The sequence below is a fragment of the Indicator indicator genome, chromosome 21 (assembly GCF_027791375.1).
Source record: "Indicator indicator isolate 239-I01 chromosome 21, UM_Iind_1.1, whole genome shotgun sequence".
Taxonomy (NCBI): domain Eukaryota; kingdom Metazoa; phylum Chordata; class Aves; order Piciformes; family Indicatoridae; genus Indicator; species Indicator indicator.
In genome coordinates, this window is record NC_072030.1 from 16698969 (window position 1) to 16715233 (window position 16265).

The window sequence follows — 16265 nt, forward strand, 5'->3', positions numbered from 1 at the left end:
GAAAGTGGAAATACTCTTTGCTGGAGGTCATGGCAAAACCTCGTGAGCTGGGAGCAAAGCCTACCATCTGACTGAGCTGGGAGCAGTAGCAACCACCAGGATTTCTCAACATGTTCCTACAGCTTTGTAAATCTCTTCATGAAGTAGTGAACCCATGTTCACACCAACAAAATGAAGAAGGTTTTCTCGATCCACCAGCTTAAAGATGCTGCTGTTGTCTGTTGGAAGGAATCATCTCCTTTCCATCTTCTGATCTTTTTAGCATTACATGAACAAGGAAACAGCCTAAATTGCACCAGGAAAGGTTTATGTTGAGTATCAGGAAAACAATTCTTCCCCAACAGGGTTGTTAAGCCCTGGAACAGCCTGCCCAGGGAAGTGGTGGAGTCACCATACCTGGAGGGATTTAAAAGATATATAGATGTGATCTGTAGGGACATGGCTCAGTGGTGGATTTGGCAAGGCTGGTTAGCAGTTGGGCTTGATGAGCTTCAAATTCAAGCAAATTCTGTGTTTCTACAATTCTGTGCTTCATCTCTTCCCTCTTACTTTGGTTAAATAAGTTCATTTCAAATTCCCACCAGCTCCTACTTTCTCCTTAAAATGCATGTAGGATGTGACTTTAAAGCCATACTACAGGCAGTGCTGTGTCAAATGTAATCAAAGTAAGGGAAAAATATTAGGGCTCCAAAAGGTGTATAGCTACCTTAAGTGGTTTGGTACTTGACAGAACCAGAGCCAAGACATGGGAATATGTAAGGCAAATGCTGGTTCTCATCACACATCTGAAGCTTGTTCAGAACTTGGGAACATCTTCATAGCCTTGTAACAAAAATGAGTGTCTGTGAAGATGAAACTAATATATTTAAGTCCTGCTTCTCACAGGGGCACTAGGCAGCTCTGAAAATCAGTTTCTGAGCAGAGGTTTTTTTTATTCCTACTGCAACCACATCTTCTTCCTTTGCAGAGATGCATCTGCATAAGTTACTGATTTTATCAGCAGCCACTGACATTTTGAGGCTCTCACCCTTTGATGTTGCTGTATTATTTGTCTGGCCTCCCAGCTGCACATGTGTTGGCTTCAAACTCCCTCTTTAATTATCTGAAATCCTGCTTCTGTATCATCTCAAAAAAATGTGGCACAATCACAGCAGCTTAGAAGTTAAATATCTACTATTGAGGAGAAGCAAAGCAGCGGATACACTGAGAAGAAAAGTCCACCTTCCTCTGCAGATGTCTGCCAGTCCTTTTTGGCTCACCACCCAGGGGAATGCAAGCCTGGGCAGAGGCCATCATGGAGTACCTCAGGCCAGGCAAAACAGAAAAGGCATAAATGCAGCATGACACATCAGCTGTGTCACAAGCTCTGAGGACTACTTTGGGCAGCAAAAAAATCACCCCTGCAAGCTACACGTGGTTCTGTCACTGCAAGTTTTCATTCCCTTGGCTGACAAGATGAGGATATTGTGTTCAAATGAAAACAAAGTATCTTATGGACAGTAATCTACAGATAATAGCAATTCTAGAATAAATATTGTCAGCCATGAAAACTGGGGAGAGAAGCAGGTCACAGACACACATCAAAAAGCTGCAAACACAACTTATACATCTTGGCTCTCAGCTTCCTCTTCTAATGCCTGTACAAGCTTCAGCTGCTTTTCCTCTGCATGCTGTAATACTTGTGGAGGAGGAAGAGGAGTTTATCAGCACAGATTGTGATCTCTCAGAGGTGTTTCCAAGAATCTGATCCATTAGAAGACAGAAGTTAAATGAGTTTCTATTTTTTTCCCCTTAGATTAATGTTTAGTCAAGTCTCTCTTTTTTCCTTCCTTTTTTATTTTCAACAGTTGAGAGGGTTACAATTGTCAAAAAATGCTTCTAGTTGTCTGTGTTACTCTGTTCTGTACTGAAAAACATGCTTGGTAGATCTTAACTCCTCTCAACTTGTATGGGCCTTGTATTAGCAGTTTGGAGCACACATGCAATTGCTGATACACAACCAGAGGCTAACTGGAAATCTTTAATGTAAGCTCAAATATGTGCTTCATGGCAAGGGAACAAAGACTAATAGCTGCTTGCACCATAGTCCTGTAGGCAGAGGAACACTTCACAGCAACCACACATCTGATATTAAAACCAGATTTAGGGTCCAGTTGTAAAAAGGACTGGAGAAAAATAAAAGAGGAAAAAAAAAAAAAAAAGAGGAGAAGGTCATACCTACAGCCCTCTCTACCTGCTGCAGTGCCAAGTCCCTGCATCCCAGTTGCTTCAACACCCAACACCCAAGTCCCTTGAGCAGGTGGGAGTAGAGAGAACAAAGCTGAGCTTCTTAGTCCTGCAGTTTTCCAAACAAACTTCTATACAACTGAGGGGAAAAAAAGGAGTTTCTATTACTGCAGAGGTCTGCATTATGCACTCTAATTGATGAGTGAAAAACTTGGTTCCCCTTCAGTTGCTTTACCCTTTCTGGATGCTTGATGTCTGAGAGCAAAATGTATACTGCCGATGGACACAAAATTTATCCTCCTCTGGAATGCTGCCAAAAATGGAAAGCCTGCAGTAACATGCAGCCCTGGAAGTTTAAAATGATGGATTCCATTTGCCAATCACACTTGCATTTCCAATGGGAGCCTAAATCATCTTTAAACTTTCTTGTTGACTTAATTAAGTTCTGCTCTTTAAGAAGAAGCAGAATACCTGTGTTAGAGCTAAAAAAAACCTCACCCCAAATCCCATCTACTGATGCTTGTTTTGTGTACAGCAGTACTGCTAGGAAGGCAGCGGCTGTTTGCTGCCACACCACTGCAGCAGCATAGTGGAACTGCTGGTAAATGTCATCCATGATATTGCCACTGCCCTTTCAGTGACAGGGTACCGGCTGTGCGTTCAAGTTTATCCAGCTTGACCCAGAGAAAATAGTAAATATTGCTGTGACTTGCTCAAAGCAGAAATCTCACCTGTGCATCTAGGTTTTTGCGGGAGGAGGCAGGTGTGTTGGCATAGGAGCTGATGGAGGAGCTGGTGTTGATGTCATCAGTACTGAGATTATCTATGGTGTCACTGATCCCACTGCTGACGGAGCTGCTGTCATCCCAGCTGGAGAGAAAGCACAGCAGAGGCAGAAAACAGAGGTCAAAAGACAAAGCATCATTCAGAAGTAGTATTTCTCCAAGCCTTATCCTGCTCCTGGCTGCCAAATGCAAAGAGTCTGCTCCTTTTCCTAACTTACCTTCTTTGCACTTCAAGTCTAAATTCATACAGCCCATTGACTACAGACTTGCCACAGAGCCTAATGAACACCACCATGAATGGCACAGCTCTTCCTGACTCAACTGACAGTTTGCATGAGCAAACAAACTTTCAGGTGACCCTTCAAAATTGATGTTTGCAGTCCCAGAGCAGGAGAAGGTGGTGGCAAGAAGGCACCTCCAGGTAGACACAGCACTGACTTGCTAAGCTATAAAACAGAGATGGAACTTAAATGCATGGAAAAGAACTCATCCTGAAGCAATCCTTTGCACCTGGTTGGTATAAAGACCTGGCCAACTACCTGGACCTGCCATTGGCAGCATCACTGGGCTCAGAAATGTTTAGTAATTGAAAGTCTAATTGTTTGGATGGTGCATAACCTTCCTGAGGCTGCACTACACATCCTTTTCAAGGAGATCTATTAACAGCTTACTGTTGAGGACCGCCTTCTTCCAGCTCCAAGTACTTCATTTCCCAGGAAAAGGGAAATGCAGAACTGAAAGTTTAGGACACAGAAAGAACCCACTCCCCCTACACTCCCCCCCCCCCAAAAAAAAAAAAGTCCATGTCTGAAGTGATCTGAGTGTTAGAACAGACAGAATCAAAACGATCTAAATGCAAGCCAGATGCTCCACTCCTAAAATGCCCATAAAAATAAGCTGCTTAAGGAAGAGATTTATAAACTGGCTTGCCAGTGCTCCATCTCCAAGAACAATAAAGCTGGGATTGAAACACTGTCCTCTAAGTAGCTCTGTGAAGACATTTCAGACCACTGATGGATAACTACTGCTGGAAATACATATTCCATAGATCATTCCTGAAAGCTAGCAGTAAGAGCTCATCTCCTGGCAGTTCTCCAGCTGTTTGTCACCACAGCCTCAGATATGGGGAGCTCCAGACTCCCTGCCCTGTTACATTTCTTTTGTGCTTTACAAACTTGTAACAGAGACTGCAGTGAGGTTTCTGAGGGTAGAGTGAAAGCCATTCACAAACTGATAGAGTGGACATTGAACATGTGCACCCACAACTGAATCGTGTGGGGTGGGACCGAACTATGTAAAGAAAGGCAAACCATGCCTGGTTTCTTAACTGTCACTCCTAGCTCCGTCCCTGATTTACTGTATAGCCTTAGTATATAACCTTTGGCACCTTCAAGATGAAAAAGATGCCATTTTTCTCCCTCAGCACTACAAATCAGCTACCTACAAGGCTTTTAATGATGCTTTGATAACTTTTAATTCCTTTTTTTGCTTACTTGGAAGGATTTCTTTCACCTACATCTACAAAAGGCCTTTCAGAGAACTGAGCACAGCTTCACCAGCAGCACAATTTGCTGAGCCAAACAACCAGCACAGAGCCACAGGGACGTGCTGCTCTGCAGGCCTGCAGGAAGGGTTACTGCTCACAGCTGCTCTTTGCTACTGCTTTGTTCCCAGTTACAGTCCTCATCAATCTGCCACCACAGCCGTTTGTGCCAGGTCTTCCCATATCACTGCAGACAAGGCCAGCTGGGAAGTTCAGATGAACAGTTTCAGCAAGCTGGTTTGATTTTGCCTTCAGGAAATTTGGGAGTACTCAGGCATGCTTCTCTGCTGGCAGAGGACAGGGATGGGGAGGGACAGGAGCGGACTGGGACAGAGACTAGGACCACTCTGCTTTGCTGGCAAAGGACAGGGATGGAGAGGAATGGACAGGGATAGACACTGGTACCATGTTGCTCTGCTGGCAGAGGATGGGGATGGGGAGGGATAAGGACAAACACTGCTAAGATGCTGCTCTGCTGGCAGAGGATGGGGATGAGGAAGGAGATAAGGACAAACACTGGTAAGATGCTGCTCTGCTGGCAGAGGATGAGGATGGGGAGGGATAAGGACAAACACTGGTAAGATGCTGCTCTGCTGGCAGAGGTCGGGGATGGGGGGGATAAGGACAAACACTGGTACCATGCTTGTCTGCTGGCAGAGGACAGGGATGGGGAGGGACAGGAGCAGACAGGGACAGACACTAGGACCACTCTCCTTTGCTGGCAGAGGACAGGGATGGGGAGGGATAAGGACCAGCGCTGGTACCATGCTGCTCTGCTGGCAAAGGACAGGGATGGGGAGGAATAGATATGGACACTGGGACCAACCACTGCCCCCTGCTGCTTTTCGTGGAGCCTTGAGGTGGCTCTTCACTTGGTGTTCTCCAGCTCACAAAAACACTCTCCAGTCAGTTCCAATTGACTTCCAGGAGTGTCCCAGTTAAAGGCTAAGACCCTAGTTTTGCAGAAAGATTTTCCAAAGGCTATTTGATAGATTCAAAGACACTTCAGCTCTCCTGATTGGAACGAAATGCTGTAGTCTACAGTGCTGGTGATGCTACAGTTCAAAGGAATATAAACAACACCACCACTATCAGCAATACCAATGTTTTCCATATTTAACAGTGTGATTTGCTTCTTACTGAGATGTGGTAATGCCCCCACTCCCCATACAATCATGTTCTTCTATGTGACTCATGGTTCCACCTTGAATGTACAGAAACATTACATTGCCAGCCATTTGCTGCTCTTAAACTATCACCATCCCCAGCTCACCAGCATCTAAAGAATGTGTCTAATGTTAATCATAAGTAGTTTTACTGGCATCAGCCAGTCCTGTTGACTTCAGTTGGGCAATCTAAGGCATTATGGAAATATTTGAGTGCCCTTCTGAACTGGGACATGAGCCTGAGGACAAAGGTAGAAACATGCACCCAAATACATTGATAGTTGTGGCTTCCCCTTCCTGGACTTAAAGTCTTTTATGTTCAGGTGGAAACCATGAACAACTCAAACTCTGTATTTTCAAGTTTACTAATCTCTTATTAAATTAAAACTGATGAACTGTTCTAAGGTCCAAAGATAGATGTCTAGCATTTTGGCTGCCAGAAGCTAAGCAACACAACTCTTGCAGGCATGCTGATGGCACCAAGTGATGACACTGATGCACGTGGCTGTTCTGACCAGGTAAGGTGCTGTGTCAGTTAAAACTAAACACCTCAGGTTTAATTTCATTTTTTAAAGAAATCACTTCAGTAGGGGGCAGGAGGGGGTCAGCCTCCAGCTAGAAAAAACACAGGATGCCAGAGAATGAGAAAACACAATGCCTTAAGAAATTTAAAAATCATTTTGAATCCCCACAATTATTGATGCTGTCCTTTGGAGCTTACTCTAGAGATGGTTTGAAAGCAAGTGAGACACCTGTGGAACTCCCTGAGCTCTCTAAATGAGACGTCAATGTGAGCAACTTTAAGAGCATGCAACATATACTGCTAAAAGTAATGCAGTTAAAGCACATGTACTGTTTAACCTGCTGCCACTGATCCATTACACTAAAAGCTCTTCCCTCCCAGGAAGCCCCTCAGCCTGGATTTAGGAATACACAAGAGCACAGGACACACCACTCCATGGCCACATCAGCACACACCTCAAGACCCCGGACAGCATCTGTTCACATCTGAGGCATCTCCCTTTCACATTGCTCTGGAAGCAACCCCAAGCCCTCCACATAAATGAGTTAACTTTTACCTTGATCCAGTGCCTCGATGGTTAAAGTCAAAAGCAGGGAAGGAGAATGGGGAATCTAACAGCCCTAATTACGCTGTTCCTGGCTCCCAGGGCCACGATAACATCTCTGTAATTTAGCTGGTGCAATTAATAATTTCTGATGTCAGCAGAAGTCTGCTCAACCATAACCTGAAGCTGAAGTGTTTGGGCTTTCCTTTCTCTATTTGATCAATCATCTGAAACTTTACTTTGATTACTGAAAATTTAAAAAACAACAACAAAAACAAAACAAAACAAAACAAAACCACAAAAACCCAAACAAACCAAATGCAAAACGAAACAAAAAAAAAAACAAACCAAACAACAAAAAAACCCCAAACCCACAACCTTAAAAGTGTATTCCATATGAAAATTATACAACCACTCACTTAAAAACCATCACCATCACTTAAAAACTCCCACAAAGCTGCCTCCTACTCTTTATGAAACCAAGCACCCCAAGCACTCTCCTCTCCCTCCCCACCTCAGCCTGCTCCCGGAAGCTGCCCACATACACCACCACCAGGTCAGCCACTCAAAGCTGCTTTTTGAAACAGGTTTGCAAAGCAGTTAGGCTCAGACTTGCATTTTTCCAAAGTCTATCAGCACTTTCCCATCTTGCATAATCATCATCTGCAGATCTGGCTTTTTTTTTGTCGTCTTGGATGGCACCTGAAACCATCCTGTGATCCTCAGGACAGCCCTCCCCTCACTGCAGAAATCTTCCCCTTTTGCAAATGCAAAGCAAAGGAGTCATGAAATCCTACTAAATAAGGCCTGCAAATGCACCCTTCTCTACGGGTGGGTGTGGATTTTAACTTTGCTGGATCTTCAAGCCAAACCAAAATTACAATGAGCTGCTGAAAAATACATTTGTCCAAGACAGGGCCTTGGGGCTTTACAATATTTCAAGTGGAAACATGGTAATTATCCACTTCGGCCTGAAAATTTAACTATTTATGAGTTGGTGGGAGAACAAATAAACAAGTCAAGGTGCAAAATGGTTGAAACTTCACAGCACCTTCCAAGAATTAAAAGGGAAAAAATAAAATAATTTAAAAAAAACCCCAAACCCAAAAACCAGATAAATGTAAATGAAGTGCAGGATGGGATACTAAATACTGCAGTTTCCACTCTTTCCTTCTGGGATTTCCTGCAATATTGACATCACCATGTCAGAAATCCAAAAACCATCTACAGACCCTCACATGGTTTTCCTCTTAAATTGTTATGAAAAGTGCCAAATAGCTGTTTGCAAAAGGATGGATGGAAATCTGCTTCAAGAGAAGTTAATTCAATTAACATATTTTACATGGTTATTAGTCACCTTACCTTCTCCATGCCTTCAGTCACTCTTTTACTACATCCCATTGTAGGCATTTTAAAATAAACCACTTTGTTTCTAACCCAAGGTGGAACCCAGGGGCAGGACTCTTACCTTGAAACGCTTTGTAAAGCCAGATCATGAAAGGTGAAAAGCAAAGCAGGCCAAATGAACACAGACCATTCCCAGCTGTTCCTTCTGGAACAGAATCTAATCCTTTTCATGCCATTTTTTGGTGCAGAGTTACAAACAGCTCAAAGTGTGCTGTGAGCTACTCAGACAGTTTCCATGTGTAGTGACAATTGGGTTTACTGCCAATCAGCTGAATTGCAGCTCTGTCAGGCTCTCTTTAGAATCCATCCAAGATACCACTTCAGGATTTACAGTTAAAATACTTATTTGTGAAAGAGGGTAACTCACAGAGTATCAATTAGTGGTTAAAATAGGTTGAGTAAGAAAAAACTTGTAGAAGCTAGAAAATGGCACATGCACTTTTCATTTAATATTTTTAATATCAGTGCTAATAACCTCATAAAAATAACACTTGGCTTTTATTTTGTCCCTTAAAATCTAACCAGGAATTTGACCAAACCGTTGTTAAATTTGAAAGGAACACAGCTGAGCACACACAAAGAGGAGCTGCTAACCTCAGCTAATCTCAGGGAGTTTATGGTCTGAAACACTCTAAAACTTCAGGAAAGCAACATAACTTTCTACCAAAATTCATCATCTCCTGCTCTAAAGCAGAAATTCCAAGGGCACCTCCTTCACCTGCACACATTTAGCTCAGACTCTTCAGCCCTTCACTGCCTAGAGTCACTAAATGCAGCAGCCTGCACAACTGTATTCACCTGCAAAAAGCTTGACTGGTGGAACTTGGTTTTGTGGCCATTGTTCATCACAAAGTTTCCTCTGGCACTGCACAGCCTCGGGGGAAAGTGAGAAACCAAAGCAAGGCACTGCCTCTGACCCAAGTGCTAGAGGAACACAAAGCTCCCAGATAGCTTTGAAAAAATCGAGTGTAAAATGCTCCAACCAGCTACTAACCCCTTTTTTTCTCTTGACTCACAACCTATAAACCTTATTTTTGGTGTTCCCCACTTACTGCTCTGTCTGAAGACTTACTGTGCTTCTAAAGTAGTGCACAGAGCATAGCTGTGGCCAGTGCCACCATCACCTCCCTGCTCTGAAGTGCTACCATCACTTCCCCTGCTCTGAAAGCTGTGGGATTGACATTGATCCCTGACCATTCCTGTGTGATCTATCGACCCCAACTGATTTGCACCAGTGAAAGCTGAAAAGAAAATCAGTTTCTTCATATCTCTATAAGGTCAGCACTCGGTCTTAGTTGTTATTGTATTAAAAATATGCACAGTTTGTTATCCTTTGTTTCCAAGACAAGTAAGAAGTGCTGAGAAAAGTCATCCAGTGAAAGTCAGATATTCTTGTTTATGGACAAAGCTTCTGGTGCTCTCCAGAAAATAAATCCCTGTAAAGTCTACAGCCTGCATGTGACAGCCATGGACTGAGTAAATCCACAGAGGTCAAGCCAAAGGCACTGGGGATGCTGTAACGGACTAAGGGAATGGGGAGGAGTTCCCTGGCACTGATCTAGGTGTGAATCACCACTGCAAGAGCCTTCTCCTCCCGCCTGGCCAGGCCCCAGCCCAAACACCTCCCTCCTCCAGGCAGGAGGAGAACATGCCCGGCCCAGGGGATGGAGAGTTCTGACAACCACACTCCAGATTGTGCAGCCTCCTTTCCCCTGCCTTGTGTCCCAGTTTACACCACCTTCTCCCCCCAAAGCAGTTACCCTTGGGATCACACCACCTCCTCATACAAAGGCACAATCAAAGCTCTGACTGAAAGAATTGGTGGCACTTAACGAAAACACAAACATGGTTTCTAACACCCATCTCCCACCTGTATGCTGCTTCAACACCAGACTGAACTGGCAAGAGCTCAGCAGCTCACCAGCAGCTACTAGTACTTGGCTGCCTACTTTGGCTCCCAAACACCATAAAAATGGGCTTCAACCTCACAAGGAAAAACACCTCAATTAGCTAAATACTTACAAGGCTGATGTAACTAAAAGGTGGAAGGGAAAGAATGAAGAGCAGTATGGAAACAAAGTTATGCAAAAGGCATTTAAATTTCCTGCTGCTGAGTAGGATTTCAGAAGGGGCTGGAGCCACCTGCCCCTGCACTGCTTGCCTCCCGACCAGGCTCACTCACAGCCTGTCCAGGGCCACTCAGCCACCTGCTCCCCCAGCACAAAAGGCCAACTGGGACCACTGGGCAGCCTCACCAGGGAAAGGTGGCTAGCAAACACATCCAGCAGAACCAAACCCTCCAGCAGCTGGCAGGTAGAATGCGGCTCCTTTGGTTCCCAGTCTCGTTTTAACCCCTTCTGACTCTGTAACGCCAACACGGTTACATTCAACACAGACCTTGTGAGGTCTGCAGGCTGTAATCCCAAGCAACACACAAGCAGGCAGGAAATGTAGAAGCGAAATTGACAGCCACTGCTGAAGTTCTTCCTTATTCAGAACACGCTGCAAAGATTGTACACAAATTGATCAAGGCTTTAAAACCCTGGGCGCAGCAAACCACAGATTTCACACGAGAGCTGCTCCTCTCACACACAGCAGCATCGGCTGCAGCTAAGCACATGGAGACGAAGATAAGGCATATGCTTGCACACTCTTCTCCCAACAGAAATGGAGAAAACCCCCCCAAATTTGTCTTTTTGAACGCATTACAGCACGCTGATGTCTGCCTTAAATGTGAACTTGGCAATAAAAGGCGTTAATTTGCTCACAGGGCACAGCACCGTCCCTCAGGAAGCCAAAGCACTGGAAACCAACCGTCGTTATCACCTCAGTGATTTACAGAACAGACACATCATCAAGTGAAAGGGTTTGCTTTGTAATGTGGCAGATGTCAGCTACTACCAATTCTGAAAGCAGGTTTTTTTTTCCTCCTAACAGAATAGCAACATCCTAAATTGAACCAATAACTCCGGGTTTGTTTCAGCCTTTACCATTAGGCTTATTTGAAAGCAACTCTGAAGAGTGAAAAAAAAAATCTTCTAACTCAGCCAAATCAGGAAGCCTGCAGAAATGTGCACGGGAGTGAGAATAAGAACTGCATTTATGTCCTAAAAAGCAAGTGCACAGTAGGCTGTGATCTGGCCTCAAACAGCCTCACACCCGCCTTTGTTTCCCTGCAGAGAGCTCATTCCCACAGAGGTTTCTCCCTTTGCACAGAAAGCAAACTTAAAGGGCTAAAATACAACAAAGCCCGACAGCTTTCTGAGGCTAAAAGCCTGTAACACCGGTGGTAAGACAGCCAGGTAGACTGCAACCTGAGAGACACTGATAGCTAGTGACAAAACCCAGAGAATACTGAAGTTAAGCTTGAAGAAAACACACAGAGTGAAAGCTGTCAGTTCCCACATGGGAAATTTCCTAATATATCATTCCAGTATTTGTAATCTGTTGAAAACAGCTTGGGTTTAATGCAGTGCACAGCGAGTCAAATAGATAATGCAGGGAGAAAACTCCTCGGATTTACTCCATCACCTAATGTGCTTCCATCGCTGCCAGAATCTACGGAGCCAAACCTGCTTACACAAAGGTGTCACACAACACACAAAGTGCAGAAGAATCTCTTACCTTGCAATATTCCCTGGCCAAAGCACTTCTCCACCTTGCTGCCCATGAAGAATTCCAGCAAAGGGACTTAGATTTATTTTGCAGGTTGATACCTTCATTAGGCTACCATCCAACACCCCCCTAAACAAAACAGCTTGTAACTTGACTGTCTAGGAAGAGACTTGGGAAAAAAAAAAACAAAAAAAACAACTTGCAAGATTGTTTTCCAACAGAGCCCTCAACATTCAGCAGCTCTGAAAGACACTGGAAAGTAAAGCCTTGCGGGAAGGTGATCATCAGAAACTTCCCCTAGAAAGAAATCTGATCCCTCAACAAAATTAACCTCTGAAGTGCTGAAAAAGTGAGAGGTCAAGACTTTCTGCTGGGACTAGGTCATCTGTGAAAAGCTGTAACCTGATGGCAGCAAAGCAGGCAGACTGGGTGCCTCCAGATCACATACCGTATGGTATGAAGTAAAAGCTCATGTCAGCAACCCTGCACTTGAAGGTAGTAAATGACAGGATTGGATCTCAGCTAAAAGCCTACAATCTCTCAAAGCATATATCCCACTCTGCTTTTACTGTGGGATTCAACAATGTGACTGCTGAAACAACCACAGCTTTGTGAGAACGCAGCAGGAGACATACTCCAAATGTTTTAGCACAAAATATTTGGAATATTGATAACTTTTTTTTTCTTTTTTTGGGGGGTGGGGTCGGCAGGGGATGGTTAGAAAAAGCTTTTCAATACAAATAGTACTGAAACCAGCAATTTACCCACTGGCATCTCCAATAAAGGAGAGAAGATAGGTAAGATTTATCTAAGTAGGAATGAAACACACAGATCCTTATTTCCAGTTGTAAAGTAAGGGGCTCACTACTTTATTTCAGGATGAAATTCAGCTGATAAAAACGTATGGTGGTCAGCATTCCAAACTCTCACTTTAGCCTAATAGAAATACTTTCTGACAGGATATTCCTGCATTCTGCTGTACACATGGGGTGGGAGTTTTTTTGCTAGTATGGGAAATGACACCAGCTCCATTCACTGCAGGCAGCAGCACTCAGAGGCACCAATTGCCTTTATGCTAGATGTCTCATGAATATAGCTTACAAACCTTAGAAAACCTGTGAGACAGTGAGAACTGGAAAGCTGGTCACTCAGAGCCCACAAAGATTCATTGCTCATGGAGTCTCCTGTCTGCTAACAGGCATAGAGCAGGGAATGCCACACATCCCTCCCAAAAGAGAACTGCTAGAAATACAAGAGGAATGGCAATCATAGCACAGATGATGGAAAACCCAGTGGTGTTGGACACCCATGACTAGTTGGGCATGGAAGGCAGCACTGGAGCTTGGAGTAGAAGACTACTGTGAGAGGTCAGGGAGCTCATAAGTGGATAAAGAACCAAGGGAATGGTTCAAGGTCAGCACAAGCAGAATGGAGTCAGTGAGAGAAATACTGCAAGATGAGGTGTGAACATTCTGGGAACAAGGAGTTGGAATAAGGAAACCAAGGTTAGGGGGAGGTCTGGGAAGGTGGTCTGAGGCTAAAGAGACATCTATCAGATGTAAAGCCATGGTGAGCAGGTAAGATGAACTCAACAAACAGTTGAAAGGGAAGTGGACTGCAAAATGGAGAAAATCAGAGAAAAAAGCCTGAGCTGATGAAATCAGCAGCACATTACAGTCATATGCACAAAGGGAAGGAATTAAATTAAGGGCAGAACCTATACTGTTGATCATATTCTGTTATTTAAATGGGGACACACACAAACCACTGACTCTTGCTGTAGTTTCTACAGTTACCAGCACTGAGCAACTACTACAGAGAGATTTGGTCACTAAGCAAGGAGCTCCATTTCTAATCCAGCCACAGCCAGGGTAGATTTCTGTTGTCCAGGTTACCGACGAAGGGTCCCATCATGAAAAGGAGGGGGGCAGCCTTTCAGATAGATGGAGGAAGTGGAGAAGACAATACCACACTGTCTTCTTAGCCTCACCTCAAGAAAACCATCAATTATTCAGCCCAAAACCAAAGAGAAGGGAAGGGAAGAGTAGCCAGAAGTCAGCTCTAGCCACATATTTATTAACTCCGATCATTTTGAGGGCTGTGTCTGGAATACAAAACATCTTTTAGCACAACACCGTATTTTTGGTTGAAAGAGTCAAAATGCAAGTATTCAAAGGTTATAAAAGAGAGACCTTGTGGAGATATCCTGCTGCCAAAACCTTCAAATAAACGAGCTGCAGCCTAAGCTTGCCTTTCTGTGCTGCAGTCTATATTTTAGCGGCCGCAGTGTTACTATAGCAACACAAAGGATCAGTAATTTAGAGGCTGGTGGATGTGACAACTTGCAATTTAGAACAATACCAATAAAAGTGGCCTGGGAAAAGCATCACTGAGCCCAAATGTTTGTGTTTTAAAACAAAGGGGGGAAAAAAAGGGCTGTTCATTTAATTATTCCTTCTCCCCCCTCCGCCGCCTCAGCTGGACAATTATCTATATTAAGTTAGTCTGGTGGTGAATAAAACAGAGAAACATGATTATTCTGCTCTTTGGTGTGCCTGCACCCTAGAGTACAGCCAACCCATGCCCTTCATGAGCTCCATGTGTATCAATGCAAAGCTGCAGATGTCGTCATCCTTGCTGCAGATTTGACAAGATTCATATTTTAGAAGGAAAAAAAGGTTATCATCCACAATGAAAGTGAGTGCAAAGATACTCATTAATCCTTTCTTGCCTCTGCTGAGTTCGACTGGTTTCCTTTATTAACAAATCCTGCAAACTGCTCCTCATCCATTACTTTAATCACAGAATAGTTACTAGAGATAACTCTTGGATATTACAGATACTTAAAAGAATCATAAATGGAATAGCAAAGCTTCTTCTAATCTCTAACATCCTTCCTGTTCTCATCAAAATAGCTCCCACAAACATGATGTTTCTTAATTATCTGCTACAGAGCTGCACAGGAAATTAGTGACTGACTTGTAGCTAATGGTAAATAAGAACAGCCAGAAATACTCAAATTCCAAAAATAATCAAAGCTGAAATTGCAACCTAGGGAAAAAGAAGAATCTGAACATCCCATCTGTTGAATCACCAGCTCCAAATAAAACCAAAATCACAAGATTAAGGTACAGTGTTACTCTCCATACACCAATCTACAGCCCCATTGTCCTTCCCTTTCCTGGCAGCCCTCACCCAGCAAAGGAGAAAGGATTTTGCAACGTAATACCCATAACACTAAATACAGAGGGATATCTGCAGATGAATTTTACATGTAGTAATAATCATCATTTTATGGGCCAGGAAGTTCAGAAGATTAGTGTGTTATGGCTGCAGTTCATAAAAGCATTTGTGTTAGAAGTTTCACATAGCAATGGGGTGAGATAAACTGTGAACAGCTTTACATTAAGCTCTTTCATGGTACTTAAAGTCGGGGAGAAGTAAAGAGACCCCAGGTATTAATTTACCTTAAGAACAGCTGCTTAGAAAAGGCTGCAAAGTGTGCTGATACTCAGGGTAATAAAATCATTGCACCTCCAGTCACTTGTGCTTTCTCTCCACACTCATGTGTTATTCCCATTAAACCATGGTAGGAATCCTGCTCATGGTCTGAACCCAGCTAAAACTGTATGCAACGACAGAAAAAAGACTTATCAAAGAAATGTGTGGTTTGAGTCTCATTTCAAAAGGCCCCAAACCATAATTCAGGGCTTGCATTCCAGGCTAAAGTATTGCCAACCTTGCTGCACTTCAAACTCTCCATTAGAGAACATCAAAATGCCTGAAAATTGGAGGTTTACTGTGCTATGTTAATTTCCTTTCTATTTTCTTCTTATTAGTTGAGATATATCAGTTAGGAGCTTGGAAAATGTCTGCTTTTGATGACTGTAATGATTATAGGAGCAATGCAAGCAGCACAGGCTGCAAAGACACCACACTTCAGAGTCTTTGGAGGATTTTTATAATGTGTGGCACAAAGCTTCTGCCATACATCACCCTGGAAGAGACTCCAGTACAACTGAGTAAGCTGATGTCTTAATCATCAGCAATAATTTGTTAAGATTTCTTTTTCCTTTCTCTCCTCCTAAAGAGCACTGCAATGATTTTAACGAGGGAAAAAACAAAACCAAAACTAAAAACCATTTGTAAACCCCAAATATGTCCCGAAGAGACTCAAACATACTCCTGAAGACACTTCCACCCGTTTAACTGGAGCAGATTAAACAGAAATACACATTGTTAAAATATCTCCATATGCAGGAGAAAATAAAAGTGGGAACACAGCAACACTCCTGCACCACTACAGCTACTACGGATCATGACACAGGGCCCAAATTCTATGTCTCAACCTAAACAATGTTTTGTGTTATAAAAGAACCATCCCTGACTTTTTGTACTCACAGGTAACTGTCAGTCCTGGGAAGGTATTTCTAGTTAAATCCAAAGGAACACTGGA

General features: G+C 43.4%; 1 protein-coding gene across 4 annotated transcripts in view; it reads right to left on the minus strand.

The window, feature by feature from the left end:
• Positions 1-16265, minus strand: part of NAV2 (neuron navigator 2) — a 334773-nt gene that overhangs the window by 43589 nt on the left and 274919 nt on the right. For all 4 annotated transcript variants that reach the window (XM_054390533.1, XM_054390531.1, XM_054390532.1 and 1 more), the window contains one exon: positions 2958-3096. In XM_054390533.1, coding sequence (XP_054246508.1) covers positions 2958-3096 — 139 coding nt within the window. The remainder of the gene's footprint in view (positions 1-2957; positions 3097-16265) is intronic.